The sequence below is a fragment of the Callionymus lyra genome, chromosome 2 (assembly GCF_982586985.1).
Source record: "Callionymus lyra chromosome 2, fCalLyr1.hap1.1, whole genome shotgun sequence".
NCBI classification, from domain to species: domain Eukaryota; kingdom Metazoa; phylum Chordata; class Actinopteri; order Syngnathiformes; family Callionymidae; genus Callionymus; species Callionymus lyra.
Genome location: NC_141819.1, coordinates 9394144 through 9415928, shown reverse-complemented (window position 1 = coordinate 9415928; position 21785 = coordinate 9394144). Strand labels below are relative to the sequence as shown.

Sequence of the window (21785 nt, the reverse complement as noted above, 5' to 3'; positions counted from 1 at the left end):
ATGTTTGACCTTGAAAATGTTCAAAACCAAGATCAACTTGATGAGACTGATTGTTGCAACAGTCACATGTCAGGAGAATGATCACAGATACCATCAGCACAATGGACTCAACAAGAAATGGAGACACATGTGTTCAGTGTGAAGGGAAGTAGTTGTAGATGAGCCTCACAAATCATTGGAGAAAGACATTTCTTACCAAGATGTTAGTTTTCACACCCGTATATAACCTGAGCACAAATATTGATATTTTCTTACAACACACTTGGTTGTCACGTCAATACTTCATCTCTCCTGTCCTGTTTGTGGGGGCGCTAATCCTCTAAATGAGGGTGAAGAAGTCGTAACCAGCGGCTGATGAAGATGACGAGTTAACAATAGTGTCAGTACACGATGAGGGCAGCCTACACTGTACAAAAACAAACAACTCACCACACATGGATTTCCTAAATGTTACAAAATAAAATGTTCATTTCTGGATCTACGACCTGAAAGAATCAATAATCAAACAGAAATATCTTCTTCACATTTGAAGTTAATCTTACAGCAAATGACATCAACTTTCATTGATCTCTTTACATCCACCACACATGATGACTTTAACCACGTCTTTAAAATGATCATCAATATATGATTTGACTGTTAACTGATGCTTTTACAAAACCATACTTTTTATATGTGTCAGTGAAACTGAGTCATTTATAATTGTATTATTTATTTTAATTTTATAATGATTTTATTCACACAGTTGCAACATTAAATTCAAATAAAAACAGTAATTTATTGAACACAATTGACTTTGAAATGACTTGTTAATGTGGTTCAGTTAGTCAAAGTCACCCCTGTGAGTGTTTTCTCTGTCACAAGACAAATGTATTTATGATTCCTTTAATAATACAGACGTGTACAAAATACTTATTAAGTTAACAAAGATCTGCTGTTTTTTTGTTTATGTTTTAAGTCACCGTTGATGTTTGTTTTGACTCTGTTGGTTTGGACTGTTGCTGAATGAATTGAAATCTCAGTGAAAGACATGACAAACAAAACTTATTGGCTTCAATGTACATTTATCAACATGTTTAGCTTCAAAAGAAGCTTAAAGTAAGTAAAGTAGTTTTGTTTCATTAAATAAACGTCATGATAAATTGAAGAAAAATGTAAGAATGATGCGATTAGTCGACTTAATTGTTTCAATATTTGGTGAACAGTCGACTGTTATAATAGTCGTAGACCTCATGAACAACAGATGAACCATAAGAGAAGAAAAGAGACAACAACGGTGGAAAAAACAAACGATGAAAACAAATCCTCAAGATTCAACTCTAAAGTGATTTGGCTTCTACGAGACAGATGACGAGAGAACACTGGATAAAGAATATGCAACGACTGTTGTTTTGATTATTATTCATTTTCATTTAAAGTTGACGCTTGTTTGTTCATCATTACAATGATTTATTAAGATGATATTTTTATAAACTACGTAACATCTTTACCTGCTACACAAACATACAAATGTATCTATGAGCTGCTTCACTGAAGAACAAAGTGATGACAGACTTTGACTCGTGTTTCCACCTCTGACTTTACATTTGAGCTTTGATGATGTAGAAAAGATGAAGTTCTGACCTGAGAGTCTCCAGGTGACAGTGTGGACTCTTCAGTCCAGCAGACAGCAGCTCCACTCCTGGATCCTGCAGGTCGTTGTCACTCAGGTCCAGTTCAGTCAGACTAGAGGACGGAGAGCTGAGGACTGAGGACAGAAGTGAACAACTTCTCTCTGACAGTCGACAGTTGATCAGCCTGTGAAAGAGACGAGTTTCATCAACAAGTGACTTTTTCAATTTTCTATTTGACAAGAATTGAAAGAGTTTATTTAAAGACAAACTCAACTATTTACATTGATAAGATCTTAAGATCTTTTGTTGTCTGCTTCCTCTCTAATATGGTTCAGTCAAAGTTTCTTTCAAACCTTTGATACCAACTATTGACACGTCATTGATTCATGCTGGACTTTTGAACATCAACAAGTGTTTGATTGAATGTGTTCATGTTATGGTTGATTTGATGTTGATGGACCAGATGAAGAGAAACTATGGAAGTATATCAGTGTCATCACAATATTGAATGGTTTCAACCATCAAATGTTGGATTCGTTTTTTGAATAATTGAATATTAAATTATTAAATAATTTGTATATTGAAGGTTCAATTTATTTTTATTGAATAATAATAATAATGTTTTTTTTAAATGAGTAAAACTTTTTTCCCAAATAGAGTTTAATATTGTAATTAACAAGTATCCTTTTAAATTCATTATAAAAATGTCAAAGTGTTTAAAATCCAATATAAATGCTGGTATAACAGAGTCACCAAAAAAACCCAAAAGAGTACCGAGCTACTTGATCATACTTTCAGCCAATCATGTGACACATAGACGATCATGTGACAACATCAAAACATCTATTTAGATATTTTCCTGACAATGTGTCAACTTTGTTTTAAGGTCTGGAGTTTAAAAAGTCTTTCCCTACATCTCAAGATCAATCTGTGGTTTCTGCCTGTAATAGACGTATCAGAATCAAAATCAGAAACTTTTATTGACAGTTTCTTAAACACAACAAAGTAATTCAAGTGTCAGTACAAAAAAAAAAATACACAAAATGAACAATAGAAAAACAGAGACAAACATCGAGGCAGACGTTCTGCTGAACCTGTCAGTCTGTATAATAAAATGAATAAAAGAATTGAATGACGATTATTTATTTTTAAATTATTATAAATTACAATATTAATATCTATGTGTAAAAAATGATTACATAATTTGATGAAAACAAAATCAATCTTTTAATATTCAAATAATTGAATTAAATTATTAAGAAAATAATTATATGGTAAACAAATAGTAACTTGAAAAAAAAAAGCCAAATGTTAAATTCAATCCTTCAATTCTCTGATGACACTGATCTACTTGCATAAGAAACAAAGCAAATGTTTTTCAATATTCAGTTAATGAGCTGAAAATAGATTCAACTGCTCCAACAGGAAGTGACATTTATACTGACGTGTACAAAATACTTATTAAGTTAACAAAGATCTGCTGTTTTTTTCTTTATGCTTTAAGTCACCGTTGATGGTTGTTTTGACTCTGTTGGTTTGGACTGTTGCTGAATGAATTGGAGTCTCAGAAAAAAACATGACAAACAAAACTTATTGGCTTCAATGTACATTTAGCAACATATTTAGCTTTAAAAGAAGCTTAAAGTAATACCTGACATGAATATTTTAAATTAAATACATGCAGTCGGACAAAGAGGGCTATGAAGTTGAACCCCTTTGTTTTTATCATTTATTTTTATAAAACACATTTCCTGAGAAAAGTACAAAAGTTTATTTTTTGTATGAAACAGTAAAGTTAAATAAAGCTGCATTTTTATTGATGTAACCTTCGTCGTTTTGTTTCATTCAAGAAACTTGAATTTAAGATGAAGATTGTGTAGAAATCAGGCTCAGAGCTGCTGTGAAGGTCACACATGCTAACTTCAAGTTTATTTTCTATAAATAAATGTTTTGTACACATTCATTTGTGTATACGCAGTATAATTAATGAGGCCACATGTTTCTACTAATGTCTTCTGAACCAGTGGGCAACAGGTTGAGGGTTCAATTCCAGGCTGACCTGACATCCTTTTTCCTGATCATAAAACATGAATCAAAACTCTTCTTAGTCTTTAAACATGTTTACATGTATTTGTGTTGTGTTTCCCTGAGTCTTTCAGAATCTATGTTTTCATCACTGATCCTCTGTCTCACATCAATTGAATGCATCAGGGATGAGAGGGCCCTGACCAAGAAGGATGAACCAATAGCAAATGTTACAGAATAAAAGCGTGTCAGTGGTTGACTTTCTGTCTTCAAGTATTTCATTGGTCAACAGCTGCAGAATGATGAACTCAGCAAAGTGTGTGTGTTTCATGTCCTTCAGTTGAAGATGAACAAACACAAAAGTTCATTCAGGGAACAAGCCAAGGAAACATTGAGACAGAAGCAGTTGTTAGTGCTGTGATAGTCCCACATTCTGACCACATTCAACTTTGAAATATGTTCTTTTGATTATTGTGACCCTGGTCTAGAAAGGCGCTATATAAATAGAGAATATTATTATTATTATTATTATTATTATTATTATTATTATTATTCATTTTCATTTAAAGTTGACGCTTGTTTGTTCATCAATACAATGATTTATTGAGATGATATTTTTATAAACTACGTAACATCTTTACCTGCTACACAAACATACAAATGTATCTATGAGCTGCTTCACTGAAGAACAAAGTGATGACAGACTTTGACTCGTGTTTCCACCTCTGACTTTACATTTGAGCTTTGATGATGTAGAAAAGATGATGTTCTGACCTGAGAGTCTCCAGGTGACAGTGTGGACTCTTCAGTCCAGCAGACAGCAGCTCCACTCCTGGATCCTGCAGGTAGTTTCTACTCAGGTCCAGTTCAGTCAGACTAGAGGACGGAGAGCTGAGGACTGAGGACAGAAGTGAACAACTTCTCTCTGACAGTTGACAACTGTCCAGCCTGTGAAAGAGACGAGTTTCATCAACAAGTGTGTTCTGTCACCAGTATTTTTGTAACGCTAAGAGATGCATTTAATTATTTTTCTCTGATATTATTTTGTTATTGGAAAGATGGTTTGTGAATTCTATGTTTTTGTTCGACTATAATTAGTTATATTAAAATATTCCTGATGTCACGTGATGTGAACGTCACAAGGTCAGATATGGAAGTAGGAAGGTGCAGTGCAACGTTTCAGAACCACGAGCATGATCGTGTCTCATGTCCAGCAGCTTTATGTCTTACGCCGTCCGTAGCATCGTCAGTATGTAACACTTGTTATTCTTTAGTGATGTTGATCTTATTTGTGTTGGTTAATCGTTTGATGCCTGGTGCTGGATCGCCTTCCTGCCGATTCCTTCCACCCGGTGGTCGTTTAAATCAATGTTCATTTATACACGTCACAATTAAACTGTGATCGTGTGATGATTTACCTTTGTTTAATAGGTAACTGTCTGTTCATTTGAATATACTGTTTGTTAATAATGTACAGTCTATCTTTCAACAAATGTATTGAAAATATATTGTGTCTGTTTTCAGTTTTACAAAAAGATTTGCAACTCAATAAACCTGAGTACAACGAATCCACTGTCTTCAGAGTCTTGATGATCAAATAGTGTTTAGCTTACTGCCAAAACACAAGTCAACGTGTGGAGGGCAGGATAGAGTGACTTTTTAAATGTTCTATGTGACAAGAATTTAATAATTGAATATTAAATAATTAAATGACTTGTATATTAAAGGTTGAATTTATTTTTATTGAATAATAATAATAACATTTAAAATGAGTAAAGTTTTTTTACAAATATAGTTTAATATTGTAATTAATTGATCGTACTTTCAGCCAATCATGTGACACATAGACGATCATGTGACAACATCAAAACATCTATTTAGGTATTTTCTTGACAATGTTTCAACTTTGTTTTAAGGTCTGGAATTTTCACTACATCTCAAGATCAATCTGTGGTTTCTTCCTGTAATAGACGTATCAGTCTGTGTAAGAAAAATAATTGAATCAAGATTATTAAAAAATACAACATTTCAATAAAATAAAATGCTAAATTCAATCCTTCAATTCTCTGATGACACTGATCTACTTGCATAAGAAACAAAGCAAATGGTTTTCAATATTCAGTTCATGATCTGAAAATAGATTCAACTGCTCCAACAGGAAGTGACATTTATACTGACGTGTACAAAATACTTATCAAGTTAACAAAGATCTGCTGTTTTTTTGTTTATGTTTTAAGTCACTGTTGATGGTTGTTTTGACTCTGTTGGTTTGGACTGTTGCTGAATGAATTGAGGTCTCATTAAAAGACCTAAAAACAAAACTTATTGGCTTCAATGTACATTTATGATAATATTTAAATTTAAAAGAAGCTTTAAGTAAAACCTGACATGAATATTTTAAATTAAATACATGCAGTCGGACAAATGGGGCTATGAAGACAAACCCCTTTGTTTTTATTATTTATTTTTATAGAAAACATTTCCTGGGAAAAAGGCAAGAGTTGACCTTTTGTATGAAACAGTAAAGTTAAATAAAGCTGCATTTTTATTGATGTAACCTTCGTGGTTTTGTTTCATTCAAGAAACTTGAATTTAAGATGAAGATTGTGTAGAAATCAGGCTCAGAGCTGCTGTGAAGGTCATACATGCTAACTTCAAGTTTATCTTCTATAAATAAATGTTTTGTACACATTCATTTGTGTATACGCAGTATAATTAATGAGGCTACATGTTTTAAAAAATGTGTTTTGATTATTATTAATTTTAATTTAAAGTTGACGCTTGTTTGTTTATCATTACAATGATTTATTAAGATGATATTTTTATAAACTACGTAACATCTTTACTTTTTAAATTCTCTATTTGACAAGACTGAACTAGTTACATCATAAAATCACCATCACATAATGTATGAATATTTGAGGAAGGTTTGTCTAAATTAAGATCTATTTGTAAAAAACGATGACAAACACAACAATCATCAAAGAGTAAATCAAACATTCATGTTTAGTTCATATCATCAGAAATGTTTGAACAACTTACAGAACTTTGTTTGCAGCTTGAACCACCGGCAGAAGCCTCTCAAGAACCACGTCTGAACCAGTTGTTGAGTATTTCTTCAGGTCAAACTCGTCCAGATGTTCCTCTGAAGACAGTAAGATGAAGGCCAGGGCCGACCATAGAGCAGGAGACATTTGATCAGTGGAGAGACGTCCTGATCTCAGCTGCTGTTGGACCTCCTCCACCAGAGAAGTGTCCTTCACTTCATTCAGACAGTGGAACAGGTTGATGATTCTCTCTGGAGACACATCCTCACTTATCTTCGTCTTGATGAGCTCTGCTGTGTTGTGATTGGTCCAGGAGCTACTTCCTGTCTGTGTCAACAAACCTGGAAGGAGACTCTGGCTGGTCTGCAGAGAAAGACCCAGAAGGAAACGCAGGAACAAGTCCAGATGTCCATTTGGACTTTTCAGGGTTTCATCAATTGCTGTCTGGTAGAACCTTTCTGTTTGACTTTTGTTTCTCAAGACTTTTAAATGTTTTGATGTTGGTTTTGGTTCCAGCAGGTTGACTCCAGAGTTGATGAATGTCTGGTGGATGTGAAGAGCAGCCAGGAACTCCTGAACACTCACGTGAATGTAGCAGAACACCTTGTCCTGGTACAGTCCTCTCTCCTCTCTGAAGATCGCAGTGAACACTCCTGAGTAAACTGAAGCTGCTGAGATGTCGATGTCACACTCTGTGAGGTCTGACTCATAGAAGATCAAGTTTCCTCTCTGCAGATGCTCAAAAGCCAGTTTTCCCAGAGACTCCACCATCTTCCTGCTCTCAGGATCCCAAACTGTGTCAGTCCCAGATCCTCCGTCAAACTTCAGCTTCATGACTTTTAACTGAACCACCAGGAAGTGGATGTACATCTCAGTCAGGGTCTTGGGCAGCTGTCCTGTCTCTGTGCTCTTCAACATGTCCTCCAGAACTGTGGCAGTGATCCAGCAGAAGAGCGGGATGTGACACATGATGTAGATGCTTCGTGACCTCCTGATGTGAGACATGATGCTGCTGGTCTGCTCCTCATCTCTGAACCTCTTCCTGAAGTACTCCTCCTTCTGGAGGTCATTGAACCCTCTGACCTCTGTCACCATGTCCACACACTCAGGAGGGATCTGATTGGCTGCTGCAGGTCGTGTGGTGATCCAGAGACGAGCTGAGGGAAGAAGATCCCCCCTGATGAGGTTTGTTAGCAGGACGTCTACTGAGGTGGACTCTGTAGCTTCTATCAGGGGCCGACTGTTTTGGAAGTCCAGAGGGAGTCGACACTCGTCCAGACCATCAAAGATGAACAGAACCTGGAGTCCTTCAAAGCTGCTGAGTCTGGATTCTCTGGTTTCAGGAAAGAAAAGATGAACAAGTTCCATCAAACTCAACTTCTTCTCTTTCAACAGGTTCAGCTCTCTGAAGGTGAAAGGAAAAATGAGGTGGAAGTTTTGGTGGGCTTTGTCTTCAGCCCAGTCCAGAGTCAGCTTCTTTGTCAGGAAAGTCTGCCCAATGCCAGCCACGCCCTTCGTCAGCAGTGTTCTGATTGGTCGTTCTCTGTCAGGTGAGGCTTTAAAGAGGTCTTCTTGTCTGATGGTGGTTTCTGGTCTGGTCTGGTTCCTGGTGGCTGCTTCGATCTGCCGGATCTCGTGCTCCTGGTTGACCTGGTCTGTGCCCCCCTCAGTGATGTAGAGCTCAGTGAAGATCTCATTCAGAGGAGCAGAGTTTCCTGCTTTAGCGACCCCCTCAGACACACTGTGGAACTTCTTCTGCAGGCTCCTCTTCAGTCGTCCTCCACACTCTTCTGCAAGACCTCCTGAATGAAGACATAAGTCACACGAGTCAGAAGATTGTAGAAGGTGAAAATGGAGTCAAATCTTCAGATCTGATGCAAGTGTTCTTCATCTTCATCATGTTTGTTCACATGTTCTTACTGCTCCACAGACGCTCGGCCAGATCCTCCTCCTCCATGTCCTTCAGGAGATGAACTGTGATCTTCAGGAATTCTTCTCTGATGCTTCTCCACTTCTCATCATCCTCCTCAGTCTGTGGCGTCTCTGGACTCACAAACCTCCAGACTCTCTTCAGCTCCTTCTGCATATAGTTGTAGAAGTTTCTCTCCAGTGACTGGAACAGAATCACAGAGAAGAAAGTCAGAGTGATAGTGGATCATCTCAAGAACCACAAAGACCAGAAACTTTAACTTGGATTCAGATGAATGATGATGAACAGAAGGAACCTCTACGATGAGGACCTCCTCTAGTTTATAAACATACCAGCCGTTTGAGTTCCAGTTGTGAGGGACGTTTCTGACCAATGAGAAGCTCTGAGTTCTGATGGTCCACTCTGAGAAGAAGAGATGAAATCAGACTGTAAATAAACTCTTGTTGTGTTGAATCTGTGTGAAAATGTTCTGATCATAAGTAAACTAGAAGGTTCCTTTAAAAACCCACATACAGGACCATCTCCATTAGAACTTAAATACTGTCAAGCCAAACTGTTTATTTTAAATATAATTTTATAAAAATTAGTCTTCTTGGTCTTATTATTGAAAGACTCAGAACAGTCCAGAATATTTTGGATCCTCCTGCTGGATCCTGATGAAAACACAACTCTGATCAACTCTCATCTCTTTCTATCCTGGTATTCACCAGCTGAACCACCAGATGTCCTCACACTGCTGCACATGTCCACCTCTAATTTTGTTTTATGGTTTTGTTCTGAAGTAAAACTATCTGATGCTGCTTCTGGTTATGGTGCGAAGCTACGTAGACCAATGTGGAGCCGCTTCACCAAAACTTCTGAATTAATGTTCAAAACTTTTCAATTTTGCCTCCTGACAGACTATCTGCCGACATGGCACCAAAACTGACCAAACAAACTAAAAATACAGTACAACGAAGAGCAAGCGTGCGGTGTGACTACAGGTGGTGACTTCGTGAATGGCATTAAGTCGAAGAAAAAATAATTTGTGTGAGGTTTGATGGACAGCTTGGTGAAATACAAGGCTTGAAGACAGATTTAAATGAAGTTAGGACAAGTGTGACTGAAGCGGTGAATAGAATCAGCGCTAACGACAACGTTGCATCACTGCTAGCTGAGAATGCTAACATGAAGGCTGCTATCGAGGCCCTGACTCTCAAAGTGGATGACATGGAGAACCGCAGCCAACGTTCCAATCTCTGTTTGATGGTTCTGCCGGAGAAGGGAGAGGGAGCGGATATGTGCTCATTTTTGGAGAAACGGCTTCCAGAAACTCTCGAAGATGGTGATCGAGAGGGCGTGTAATGATAGAACATTACGGTAGCAGTGACGAAGCGTGAAAGAAATGTCTATGTTTACGAAGCCCCCGATATTTTTTCAAGTTAATGCCCCGATGGCGTCACTTGTCCGAATGGCTCATGACTAGAACCAACAGATTTAAACCAGGAGTTCAGGGATTGAGCCCCGCCTCGGTGTTGATGTTAATAACTGTTATTTTTTTATTGTGTTGTTGCTACAGCAGCAAACTTGCCATCCATTCACTTATTTATTTGTGTTCAGTGTTGTTGAGGAGATCGTTATTTTCTGATAATTCTCTTGTAGAAATAGTACAGATAAATGCATGTATACAAGCCAGGCTTTGGTTCAGTTTGTGGAGGTGCGCTCGGTTTGCTCACCCAGTTGTCCAGGAGAGGTATTATGGGCTCACATAAGTTTAGGGTCTGCAACCTCAAAAAAGAAGACACTGCTATGTGAAGTTGTGGCACAATTGGAGTCGAGTGTTTTTAACTCCACACTTTTAACTGACTTTAATGCAAATTTGGAATTACAGAAAGACACTTAAAAAGCCTCAACAGCATTCTACTCTGTAAGTTAATAATAAAGTAGTCTAACCAATCTTAACAATTCTAAGGTAGAACATTCTTCAGAATAAACTACCTGGTGTCAATTATGTGAGAATATGAATAATTGATCAAAAAAAAAAAGAAATCGAGAGGAAGCCTATTTTGTAATGTTAATTATTAATTAAAATGATGCCTCTCGTTGTTGGCTAATGGCAAAAATATATAAATAATGTTTCAACACTGAACAAAAAGAATAAGTGAAAAAAAAAAAAACACTATAAAAAACAACAACAGGTAAATATAAATCACTTTGTACTTTCACACACAGAATTTTTAGAAGTTTTTCAAATGTATTTTTGTTTTGTACATTAAAATTATATATTTACAAGTACAAATGTGTTGTCAATACAAAATGAAAGTTACAAATATTGAATGTTTGCAGATCACCCTCTGAACAGTTACAAATATTAGTGAGACAAAAATAGCTCCGTAACCCATGAGATTTTTAATTGTGTCTTCGTCTCCCCCTGCTGGTGTTAGGAATGAAGTAAAGTTCTCTGGTTTAATGTGTGTATGAACCTGGTAGACTCACACTTGTTGACTCTCACCTCACACCTGGAGACTCTTCACTTCCTCTGAAGTTGATGGGTCTAAACATTGAATGATCACTCTTCAGAGACACACTGCAGGGTTCTGGTCCAGATCTTGGTCCAGGTCCAGCAGGTTCTTGCTGCTGCTTTGATCTTGAACACAGAAGTAGATCGAGTGAAAATGAAGACATGGAGGACAATCTTGCAGGTCCTTGTCTCACCTCTGAACAACTTAACTACATTATTAACACTTAGACATGACCATTGAATTTACATTTTCTTCTTGGAATGTGCAGGGCTTGAATAAACTTGTCAAGCTAAAACAGGTGATGAGAAATATCATAAAGTCGAATGCAAAGGTACTTTTTCTTTAAGAGACGCATATAACTCAGGAGGATGAACAAAGGGTGAGAACAAGATGGGGGGGGGGGGGTCTTCTTTCAGCTCTCAGGCGAGAGGAGTCGTCACATTGGTTCACAAGTCAGTGCCATTTCAATTGATCAAGGTCACAGAGGATCGTTTTGAAACATTTAACAGGCAGCTAATGTCTGAACTTCATCAATTAAAAGCTAGGAACAATCTTCTGTCAACTAATATTGCAAGAGAAAGTTTAATGAGATTAAAACAGTCTTACGGTGATCAAGGTGAGAAGGTAGAGAAGCTACTACATTGGTGAATTAAACAAGCACAAGCAGAAAGATCAATGAACTCAATCCAGTTGAATAACGGTGTGACAACCTCCAATCCAAAAGAGATTAATGAAAGCTTCTTAGATTTTTACCAAAATGTAATATTCGTCCCAATATTCTAACACGGCTCCAGATTTACAAAAAGACTTCCTCGACTCACTTGAAATTCTTGGATTTGAACTCACAGGACACATTAAACGAGGACCTGCAAGTTCATGAGATCTCTGACACAATTTCTAACCTGAAAGGTGGGAAAACTCCTGGGTCTGATGGAATCCCCATTGAAGTGTATAAAATATTTAAAGATACGTTGATTTCACCCCTTTTAGATTTGTTTCAGGAGTCCCTCAATTATCTTGCTAAACACTACAATAATTACTCTTTCATTAAAACCTGGTAAAAGCATCTACTAGTTGTGGATCCTATAGACCAATTTCCCTTCTTAGTAATGATGTGAAAATTCTTTGTAAAATCTTTAGAACCACACTTGACTCGCATCATTCATCCTGATCAGAACAGATTTGTGAAGTGAAGGCAAGGCTTTCACAATATTAGGAGAGTTTTTAATATTATTTATGAAACATCTGGTAAATCTTTGGACGCTGAAAAAGCTTTTGACAGAATCCAGTGGAGTTATCTATTAACTGTACTTGAACGATTTGTAATAAAAGGTAACTTTTTAAAATGGATAAAAATTCTCTATTCAAATCCCCAGGCAGAAATTTTAACCAATAGTTCATTATCTGCTCCTTTTAAATAACAAGTAAATAACAATACATTTGTCACAGTGTTTATGGCAGAGAGGGAAATAATTACTCCTCCTTTTGTCACCCCTTCTCGGTTTCAAAATGTGGATTTGTCTATCTAGGTGTAGATATTTCCAACTCAATTGAAGAAATAGCTCCTAAAAATGATCCCCTTTGTGAATCTGTAATAAAGACATAAAGACACTTAACAAACCTCAACAACATTCTACTCTGTAAAAGTTAATAATAAAGTAGTCTAACAAATCGTAACAATTCTAAGGTAGTACATACTTCAGAATAAACTAGGGAGGAAGCCTATTTTGTAATGTTAATTATTAATTAAAATGATGCCTCTCGTTGTTGGCTAATGGCAAAAATATATAAATAATGTTTCAACACTGAACAAAAAGAATAAGTGAAAAAAAAAGAAACCACTATAAAAAACAACAACAGGTAAATATAAATCACTTTGTACTTTCACACACAGAATTTTTAGAAGTTTTACAAATGTATTTTTGTTTTGTACATTAAAATTATATATTTACAAGTACAAATGTGTTGTCAATACAAAATGAAAGTTACAAATATTAATTTTACATTTGTGGATATCACAACACACGTGCAACCATTGAATGTTTGCAGATCACCCTCTGAACAGTTACAAATATTAGTGAGACAAAAATAGCTCCGTAACCCATGAGATTTTTAATTGTGTCTTCGTCTCCCCCTGCTGGTGTTAGGAATGAAGTAAAGTTCTCTGGTTTAATGTGTGTATGAACCTGGTAGACTCACACTTGTTGACTCTCACCTCACACCTGGAGACTCTTCACTTCCTCTGAAGTTGATGGGTCTAAACATTGAATGATCACTCTTCAGAGACACATTGCAGGGTTCTGGTCCAGATCTTTGTCCAGGTCCAGCAGGTTCTTGCTGCTGCTTTGATCTTGAACACAGAAGTAGATTGAGTGAAAATGAAGACATGGAGGACAATCTTGCAGGTCCTTGTCTCACCTCTGAACAACTTAACTACAATATTAACACTTAGACATGACCATTGAATTTACATTTTCTTCTTGGAATGTGCAGGGCTTGAATAAACTTGTCAAGCTAAAACAGGTGATGAGAAATATCATAAAGTCGAATGCAAAGGTACTTTTTCTTTAAGAGACGCATATAACTCAGGAGGATGAACAAAGGGTGAGAACAAGATGGGGGGGGGGGGTCTTCTTTCAGCTCTCAGGCGAGAGGAGTCGTCACATTGGTTCACAAGTCAGTGCCATTTCAATTGATCAAGGTCACAGAGGATCGTTTTGAAACATTTAACAGGCAGCTAATGTCTGAACTTCATCAATTAAAAGCTAGGAACAATCTTCTGTCAAATAATATTGCAAGAGAAAGTTTAATGAGATTAAAACAGTCTTACGATGATCAAGGTGAGAAGGTAGAGAAGCTACTACATTGGTGAATTAAACAAGCACAAGCAGAAAGATCAATGAACTCAATCCAGTTGAATAACGGTGTGACAACCTCCAATCTAAAAGAGATTAATGAAAGCTTCTTAGATTTTTACCAAAATGTAATATTCGTCCCAATATTCTCACACGGCTCCAGATTTACAAAAAGACTTCCTCGACTCACTTGAAATTCTTGGATTTGAACTCACAGGACACATTAAACGAGGACCTGCAAGTTCATGAGATCTCTGACACAATTTCTAACCTGAAAGGTGGGAAAACTCCTGGGTCTGATGGAATCCCCATTGAAGTGTATAAAATATTTAAAGATACGTTGATTTCACCCCTTTTAGATTTGTTTCAGGAGTCCCTCAATTATCTTGCTAAACACTACAATAATTACTCTTTCATTAAAACCTGGTAAAAGCATCTACTAGTTGTGGATCCTATAGACCAATTTTCCTTCTTAATAATGATGTGAAAATTCTTTGTAAAATCTTTAGAACCACACTTGACTCGCATCATTCATCCTGATCAGAACAGATTTGTGAAGTGAAGGCAAGGCTTTCACAATATTAGGAGAGTTTTTAATATTATTTATGAAACATCTGGTAAATCTTTGGATGCTGAAAAAGCTTTTGACAGAATCCAGTGGAGTTATCTATTAACTGTACTTGAACGATTTGTAATAAAAGGTAACTTTTTAAAATGGATAAAAATTCTCTATTCAAATCCCCAGGCAGAAATTTTAACCAATAGTTCATTATCTGCTCCTTTTAAATAACAAGTAAATAACAATACATTTGTCACAGTGTTTATGGCAGAGAGGGAAATAATTACTCCTCCTTTTGTCACCCCTTCTCAGTTTCAAAATGTGGATTTGTCTATCTAGGTGTAGATATTTCCAACTCAATTGAAGAAATAGCTCCTAAAAATGATCCCCTTTGTGAATCTGTAATAAAGACATAAAGACACTTAACAAGCCTCAACAACATTCTACTCTGTAAAAGTTAATAATAAAGTAGTCTAACAAATCGTAACAATTCTAAGGTAGAACATACTTCAGAATAAACTAGGGAGGTAGCCTATTTTGTAATGTTAATTATTAATTAAAATGATGCCTCTCGTTGTTGGCTAATGGCAAAAATATATAAATAATGTTTCAACACTGAACAAAAAGAATAAGTGAAAAAAAAAGAAACCACTATAAAAAACAACAACAGGTAAATATAAATCACTTTGTACTTTCACATACAGAATTTTTAGAAGTTTTACAAATGTATTTTTGTTTTGTACATTAAAATTATATATTTACAAGTACAAATGTGTTGTCAATACAAAATGAAAGTTACAAATATTAATTTTACATTTGTGGATATCACAACACATGTGCAACCATTGAATGTTTGCAGATCACCCTCTGAACAGTTACAAATATTAGTGAGACAAAAATAGCTCCGTAACCCATGAGATTTTTAATTGTGTCTTCGTCTCCCCCTGCTGGTGTTAGGAATGAAGTAAAGTTCTCTGGTTTAATGTGTGTATGAACCTGGTAGACTCACACTTGTTGACTCTCACCTCACACCTGGAGACTCTTCACTTCCTCTGAAGTTGATGGGTCTAAACATTGAATGATCACTCTTCAGAGACACACTGCAGGGTTCTGGTCCAGATCTTGGTCCAGGTCCAGCAGGTTCTTGCTGCTGCTTTGATCTTGAACACAGAAGTAGATCGAGTGAAAATGAAGACATGGAGGACAATCTTGCAGGTCCTTGTCTCACCTCTGAACAACTTAACTACATTATTAACACTTAGACATGACCATTGAATTTACATTTTCTTCTTGGAATGTGCAGGGCTTGAATAAACTTGTCAAGCTAAAACAGGTGATGAGAAATATCATAAAGTCGAATGCAAAGGTACTTTTTCTTTAAGAGACGCATATAACTCAGGAGGATGAACAAAGGGTGAGAACAAGATGGGGGGGGGGTCTTCTTTCAGCTCTCAGGCGAGAGGAGTCGTCACATTGGTTCACAAGTCAGTGCCATTTCAATTGATCAAGGTCACAGAGGATCGTTTTGAAACATTTAACAGGCAGCTAATGTCTGAACTTCATCAATTAAAAGCTAGGAACAATCTTCTGTCAACTAATATTGCAACAAAAAGTTTAATGAGATTAAAACAGTCCTACGATGATCAAGGTGAGAAGGTAGAGAAGCTACTACATTGGTGAATTAAACAAGCACAAGCAGAAAGATCAACGAACTCAATCCAGTTGAATAACGGTGTGACAACCTCCAATCTAAAAGAGATTAATGAAAGCTTCTTAGATTTTTACCAAAATGTAATATTCGTCCCAATATTCTCACACGGCTCCAGATTTACAAAAAGACTTCCTCGACTCACTTGAAATTCTTGGATTTGAACTCACAGGACACATTAAACGAGGACCTGCAAGTTCATTAGATCTCTGACACAATTTCTAACCTGAAAGGTGGGAAAACTCCTGGGTCTGATGGAATCCCCATTGAAGTGTATAAAATATTTAAAGATACGTTGATTTCACCCCTTTTAGATTTGTTTCAGGAGTCCCTCAATTATCTTGCTAAACACTACAATAATTACTCTTTCATTAAAACCTGGTAAAAGCATCTACTAGTTGTGGATCCTATAGACCAATTTTCCTTCTTAATAATGATGTGAAAATTCTTTGTAAAATCTTTAGAACCACGCTTGACTCGCATCATTCATCCTGATCAGAACAGATTTGTGAAGTGAAGGCAAGGCTTTCACAATATTAGGAGAGTTTTTAATATTATTTATGAAACATCTGGTAAATCTTTGGACGCTGAAAAAGCTTTTGACAGAATCCAGTGGAGTTATCTATTAACTGTACTTGAACGATTTGTAATAAAAGGTAACTTTTTAAAATGGATAAAAATTCTCTATTCAAATCCCCAGGCAGAAATTTTAACCAATAGTTCATTATCTGCTCCTTTTAAATAACAAGTAAATAACAATACATTTGTCACAGTGTTTATGGCAGAGAGGGAAATAATTACTCCTCCTTTTGTCACCCCTTCTCGGTTTCAAAATGTGGATTTGTCTATCTAGGTGTAGATATTTCCAACTCAATTGAAGAAATAGCTCCTAAAAATGATCCCCTTTGTGAATCTGTAATAAAGACATAAAGACACTTAACAAGCCTCAACAACATTCTACTCTGTAAAAGTTAATAATAAAGTAGTCTAACAAATCGTAACAATTCTAAGGTAGTACATACTTCAGAATAAACTAGGGAGGAAGCCTATTTTGTAATGTTAATTATTAATTAAAATGATGCCTCTCGTTGTTGGCTGATGGCAAAATATATAAATAATGTTTCAACACTGAACAAAAAGAATAAGTGAAAAAAAAAGAAACCACTATAAAAAACAACAACAGGTAAATATAAATCACTTTGTACTTTCACACACAGAATTTTTAGAAGTTTTACAAATGTATTTTTGTTTTGTACATTAAAATTATATATTTACAAGTACAAATGTGTTGTCAATACAAAATGAAAGTTACAAATATTAATTTTACATTTGTGGATATCACAACACACGTGCAACCATTGAATGTTTGCAGATCACCCTCTGAACAGTTACAAATATTAGTGAGACAAAAATAGCTCCGTAACCCATGAGATTTTTAATTGTGTCTTCGTCTCCCCCTGCTGGTGTTAGGAATGAAGTAAAGTTCTCTGGTTTAATGTGTGTATGAACCTGGTAGACTCACACTTGTTGACTCTCACCTCACACCTGGAGACTCTTCACTTCCTCTGAAGTTGATGGGTCTAAACATTGAATGATCACTCTTCAGAGACACACTGCAGGGTTCTGGTCCAGATCTTGGTCCAGGTCCAGCAGGTTCTTGCTGCTGCTTTGATCTTGAACACAGAAGTAGATCGAGTGAAAATGAAGACATGGAGGACAATCTTGCAGGTCCTTGTCTCACCTCTGAACAACTTAACTACATTATTAACACTTAGACATGACCATTGAATTTACATTTTCTTCTTGGAATGTGCAGGGCTTGAATAAACTTGTCAAGCTAAAACAGGTGATGAGAAATATCATAAAGTCGAATGCAAAGGTACTTTTTCTTTAAGAGACGCATATAACTCAGGAGGATGAACAAAGGGTGAGAACAAGATGGGGGGGGGGGGGTCTTCTTTCAGCTCTCAGGCGAGAGGAGTCGTCACATTGGTTCACAAGTCAGTGCCATTTCAATTGATCAAGGTCACAGAGGATCGTTTTGAAACATTTAACAGGCAGCTAATGTCTGAACTTCATCAATTAAAAGCTAGGAACAATCTTCTGTCAACTAATATTGCAACAAAAAGTTTAATGAGATTAAAACAGTCCTACGATGATCAAGGTGAGAAGGTAGAGAAGCTACTACATTCGTGAATTAAACAAGCACAAGCAGAAAGATCAATGAACTCAATCCAGTTGAATAACGGTGTGACAACCTCCAATCTAAAAGAGATTAATGAAAGCTTCTTAGATTTTTACCAAAATGTAATATTCGTCCCAATATTCTAACACGGCTCCAGATTTACAAAAAGACTTCCTCGACTCACTTGAAATTCTTGGATTTGAACTCGCAGGACACATTAAACGAGGACCTGCAAGTTCATCAGATCTCTGACACAATTTCTAACCTGAAAGGTGGGAAAACTCCTGGGTCTGATGGAATCCCCATTGAAGTGTATAAAATATTTAACGATACGTTGATTTCACCCTTTTTAGATTTGTTTCAGGAGTCCCTCAATTATCGTGCTAAACACTACAATAATTACTCTTTCATTAAAACCTGGTAAAAGCATCGACTAGTTGTGGATCCTATAGACCAATTTTCCTTCTTAATAATGATGTGAAAATTTCCGTGTAAAATCTTTAGAACCACACTTGACTCGCATCATTCATCCTGATCAGAACAGATTTGTGAAGTGAAGGCAAGGCTTTCACAATATTAGGAGAGTTTTTAATATTATTTATGAAACATCTGGTAAATCTTTGGACGCTGAAAAAGCTTTTGACAGAATCCAGTGGAGTTATCTATTAACTGTACTTGAACGATTTGTAATAAAAGGTAACTTTTTAAAATGGATAAAAATTCTCTATTCAAATCCCCAGGCAGAAATTTTAACCAATAGTTCATTATCTGCTCCTTTTAAATAACAAGTAAATAACAATACATTTGTCACAGTGTTTATGGCAGAGAGGGAAATAATTACTCCTCCTTTTGTCACCCCTTCTCGGTTTCAAAATGTGGATTTGTCTATCTAGGTGTAGATATTTCCAACTCAATTGAAGAAATAGCTCCTAAAAATGATCCCCTTTGTGAATCTGTAATAAAGACATAAAGACACTTAACAAACCTCAACAACATTCTACTCTGTAAAAGTTAATAATAAAGTAGTCTAACAAATCGTAACAATTCTAAGGTAGTACATACTTCAGAATAAACTAGGGAGGTAGACTATTTTGTAATGTTAATTATTAATTAAAATGATGCCTCTCGTTGTTGGCTAATGGCAAAAATATATAAATAATGTTTCAACACTGAACAAGAACAAATAAGTGAATAGCAACAAGTTAAAAAACAACAAAACACAATAAAAAACAACAGGTAACAACATAAATATAACTTACTTGTACTTTCACACACAGGATTTTTAGATGTTTTACAAATATATTTCGTTTTGTATATTGAAATGATATATTTACAATTATAAATGTTTTGTAAATACAAATATTATTTTTTCATTTGTGGATGTCACAACACACTGCATATATGCAGATCACTCTCTGAACAGTTACAAATATTAGTGAGACAAAAATAGCTCCACTTTTAAAGGGTTTTTAATTGAGTCTTTGTCTCCCCCTGCTGGTGTTGTGAGTGAAGTAAAGTTCTCTGGTTTAATGCGTCAGTTTGAACCTGGTAGACTCACACTTGTTCACTCTCACCTCACACCTGGAGACTCTTCTCTTCCTCTGAAGTTGATGGGTCTAAACATTGAAGCATCACTCTTCAGAGACACACAGCAGGGTTCTGGTCCAGATCTTGGTCCAGGTCCAGCAGGTTCTTGCTGCTGCTTTGATCTTGAACACAGAAGTAGATCGAGTGAGAATGAAGACATGGAGGACAATCTTGCAGGTCCTTGTCTCACCTCTGAGTGCTGGTCTGTTCATCGTGCTCCTCACACTGAGGGTATTTAAAGGAGTCTCTGTCCTCACCATGAGTCCCAGCAGAGTCTTCACCTTCACACAAACACACTCATGACATTCTTGTAATAATAAAAAACGTAATAGTTGACAATACATTAAACTTTTTATTAATACTTCAATTGTGACATTGAGCACAAATAGTTTTTTAAGCAAATAGAACGTCGTAAGTCAGTACTACAATAATTTAAACAACCGGAATTTAATCATTTTGCAAGAAAACAAAAGAATAAACGGGAAATGATAACAGATCAGCAGAAAATAAATATTTCATATTTCCACCGCTTTTCTTCCAACAGTGTCTCACACGTCTGCAGACTCTGGTCTCATCGAGTCTTCAAATCTACAACAGAAGTGTCTCCGATATGGTGACAGTAAAGTATCTTTTCTCTCAATAGATTCCAGATAAATAGTATTTTTGAGAATCTCTCAGTGATAGTGTCGTAGACTTCTCTCTCACTACCGTAACGCCTTCAAAAAGCGCAAGTTTTTTTTAAAGTTGCGGCTGGATCGCGGCTCACTTGACCGCAGTAAGAGACCAGAGCTCTGATTGGCTGCTGTGCACGTCATATAAATGGTTATTGTACCGAATGATTCTATTTCCTTATTTCATATTTTATTATGTCACTGCTCGACCGGTAGCTTGTGACCGACTATAAGGTACTTCTGGTCTATATTAACAATACACACTCACATGATCTCTCTAATGGTATATTATTTGCTGATAAAGAATATTTATAGACAAGTTAGACACAGTGGTTGAAAAAGACTCGATTGTTATCAACTGCCTCATCAGGAAGTTAAACAAATATGCACGCGCACAAAAACACCCACGCCCTATACACGCACGCACAGAAACAAACCCACACATGCGCACAAACACACCCAAGCCCCCTCCGCGGACAAACACACACGCACGCACACACACACATTCACATGTCACGTGTTTGAATATGGTTTCACTTTCAGTTTAGTTCACAGTTTCTGCGTCATCATTTGTAGATTGAGCTGCAGTTGTTTAAAAACATCAACATGGATCGTCTCGTTGTGATTCATTTCATTTCATCAACTGCTGACTTGTGTGAGAGTCAGAGAGTCACTGACCTGTCTGCAGCTTTCTTCTTCTCTGTGGACTCTGGTCCATGTTGGAGCAGAATTCAGCTTCTTCTGACCAGAACTGATGGAACAAGACACTGATCAACTCCTTCTGACGCTGGTATCAAAGATCATGACTGAAATAAAAGTGCGTCATGAACTCGCTGTACTTCCTCTTCTTTCTTCTCCTGGTCTGACGATACGTGACTTTGACACCAACGGAAGTACCGCCTACATGTGACGAAGCCGCTGATTGGCTGAAACTGTTTTACTAATATTAACGCACAACTGTACGATGCAATACAAACATTCGAGTTCCGAAATAATTCGCTTTTCAGATAAATATTTTTTTGAATATTCCCCTTTCTATAACTCATTCTACCTGTCTGTAGTTCGGATCATAAACATCTCAGTAATTATTTAGTTTTCATTAAA

At 36.4% G+C, this 21785-nt stretch overlaps 1 protein-coding gene across 2 annotated transcripts in view; it reads right to left on the bottom strand.

Annotated features, from left to right (window-relative positions):
* The window catches only part of LOC148085269 (uncharacterized), a 74506-nt gene extending 52948 nt beyond the window's left edge, over positions 1-21558 (bottom strand). For both annotated transcript variants that reach the window (XM_087783440.1, XM_087783441.1), the window contains exons 1-12: positions 21360-21558; positions 20201-20291; positions 19998-20132; positions 17777-17911; positions 15556-15690; positions 13332-13466; positions 11107-11241; positions 8948-9017; positions 8606-8798; positions 6681-8487; positions 4413-4586; positions 1624-1797 (exon numbers count right to left, since the gene is read on the bottom strand). In XM_087783440.1, coding sequence (XP_087639566.1) covers positions 1624-1797; positions 4413-4586; positions 6681-8487; positions 8606-8798; positions 8948-9017; positions 11107-11241; positions 13332-13466; positions 15556-15690; positions 17777-17911; positions 19998-20132; positions 20201-20291; positions 21360-21399 — 3224 coding nt within the window. In that variant the 5' untranslated portion in view covers positions 21400-21558. The remainder of the gene's footprint in view (positions 1-1623; positions 1798-4412; positions 4587-6680; positions 8488-8605; positions 8799-8947; positions 9018-11106; positions 11242-13331; positions 13467-15555; positions 15691-17776; positions 17912-19997; positions 20133-20200; positions 20292-21359) is intronic.
* Positions 21559-21785: the final 227 nt, after the last annotated feature.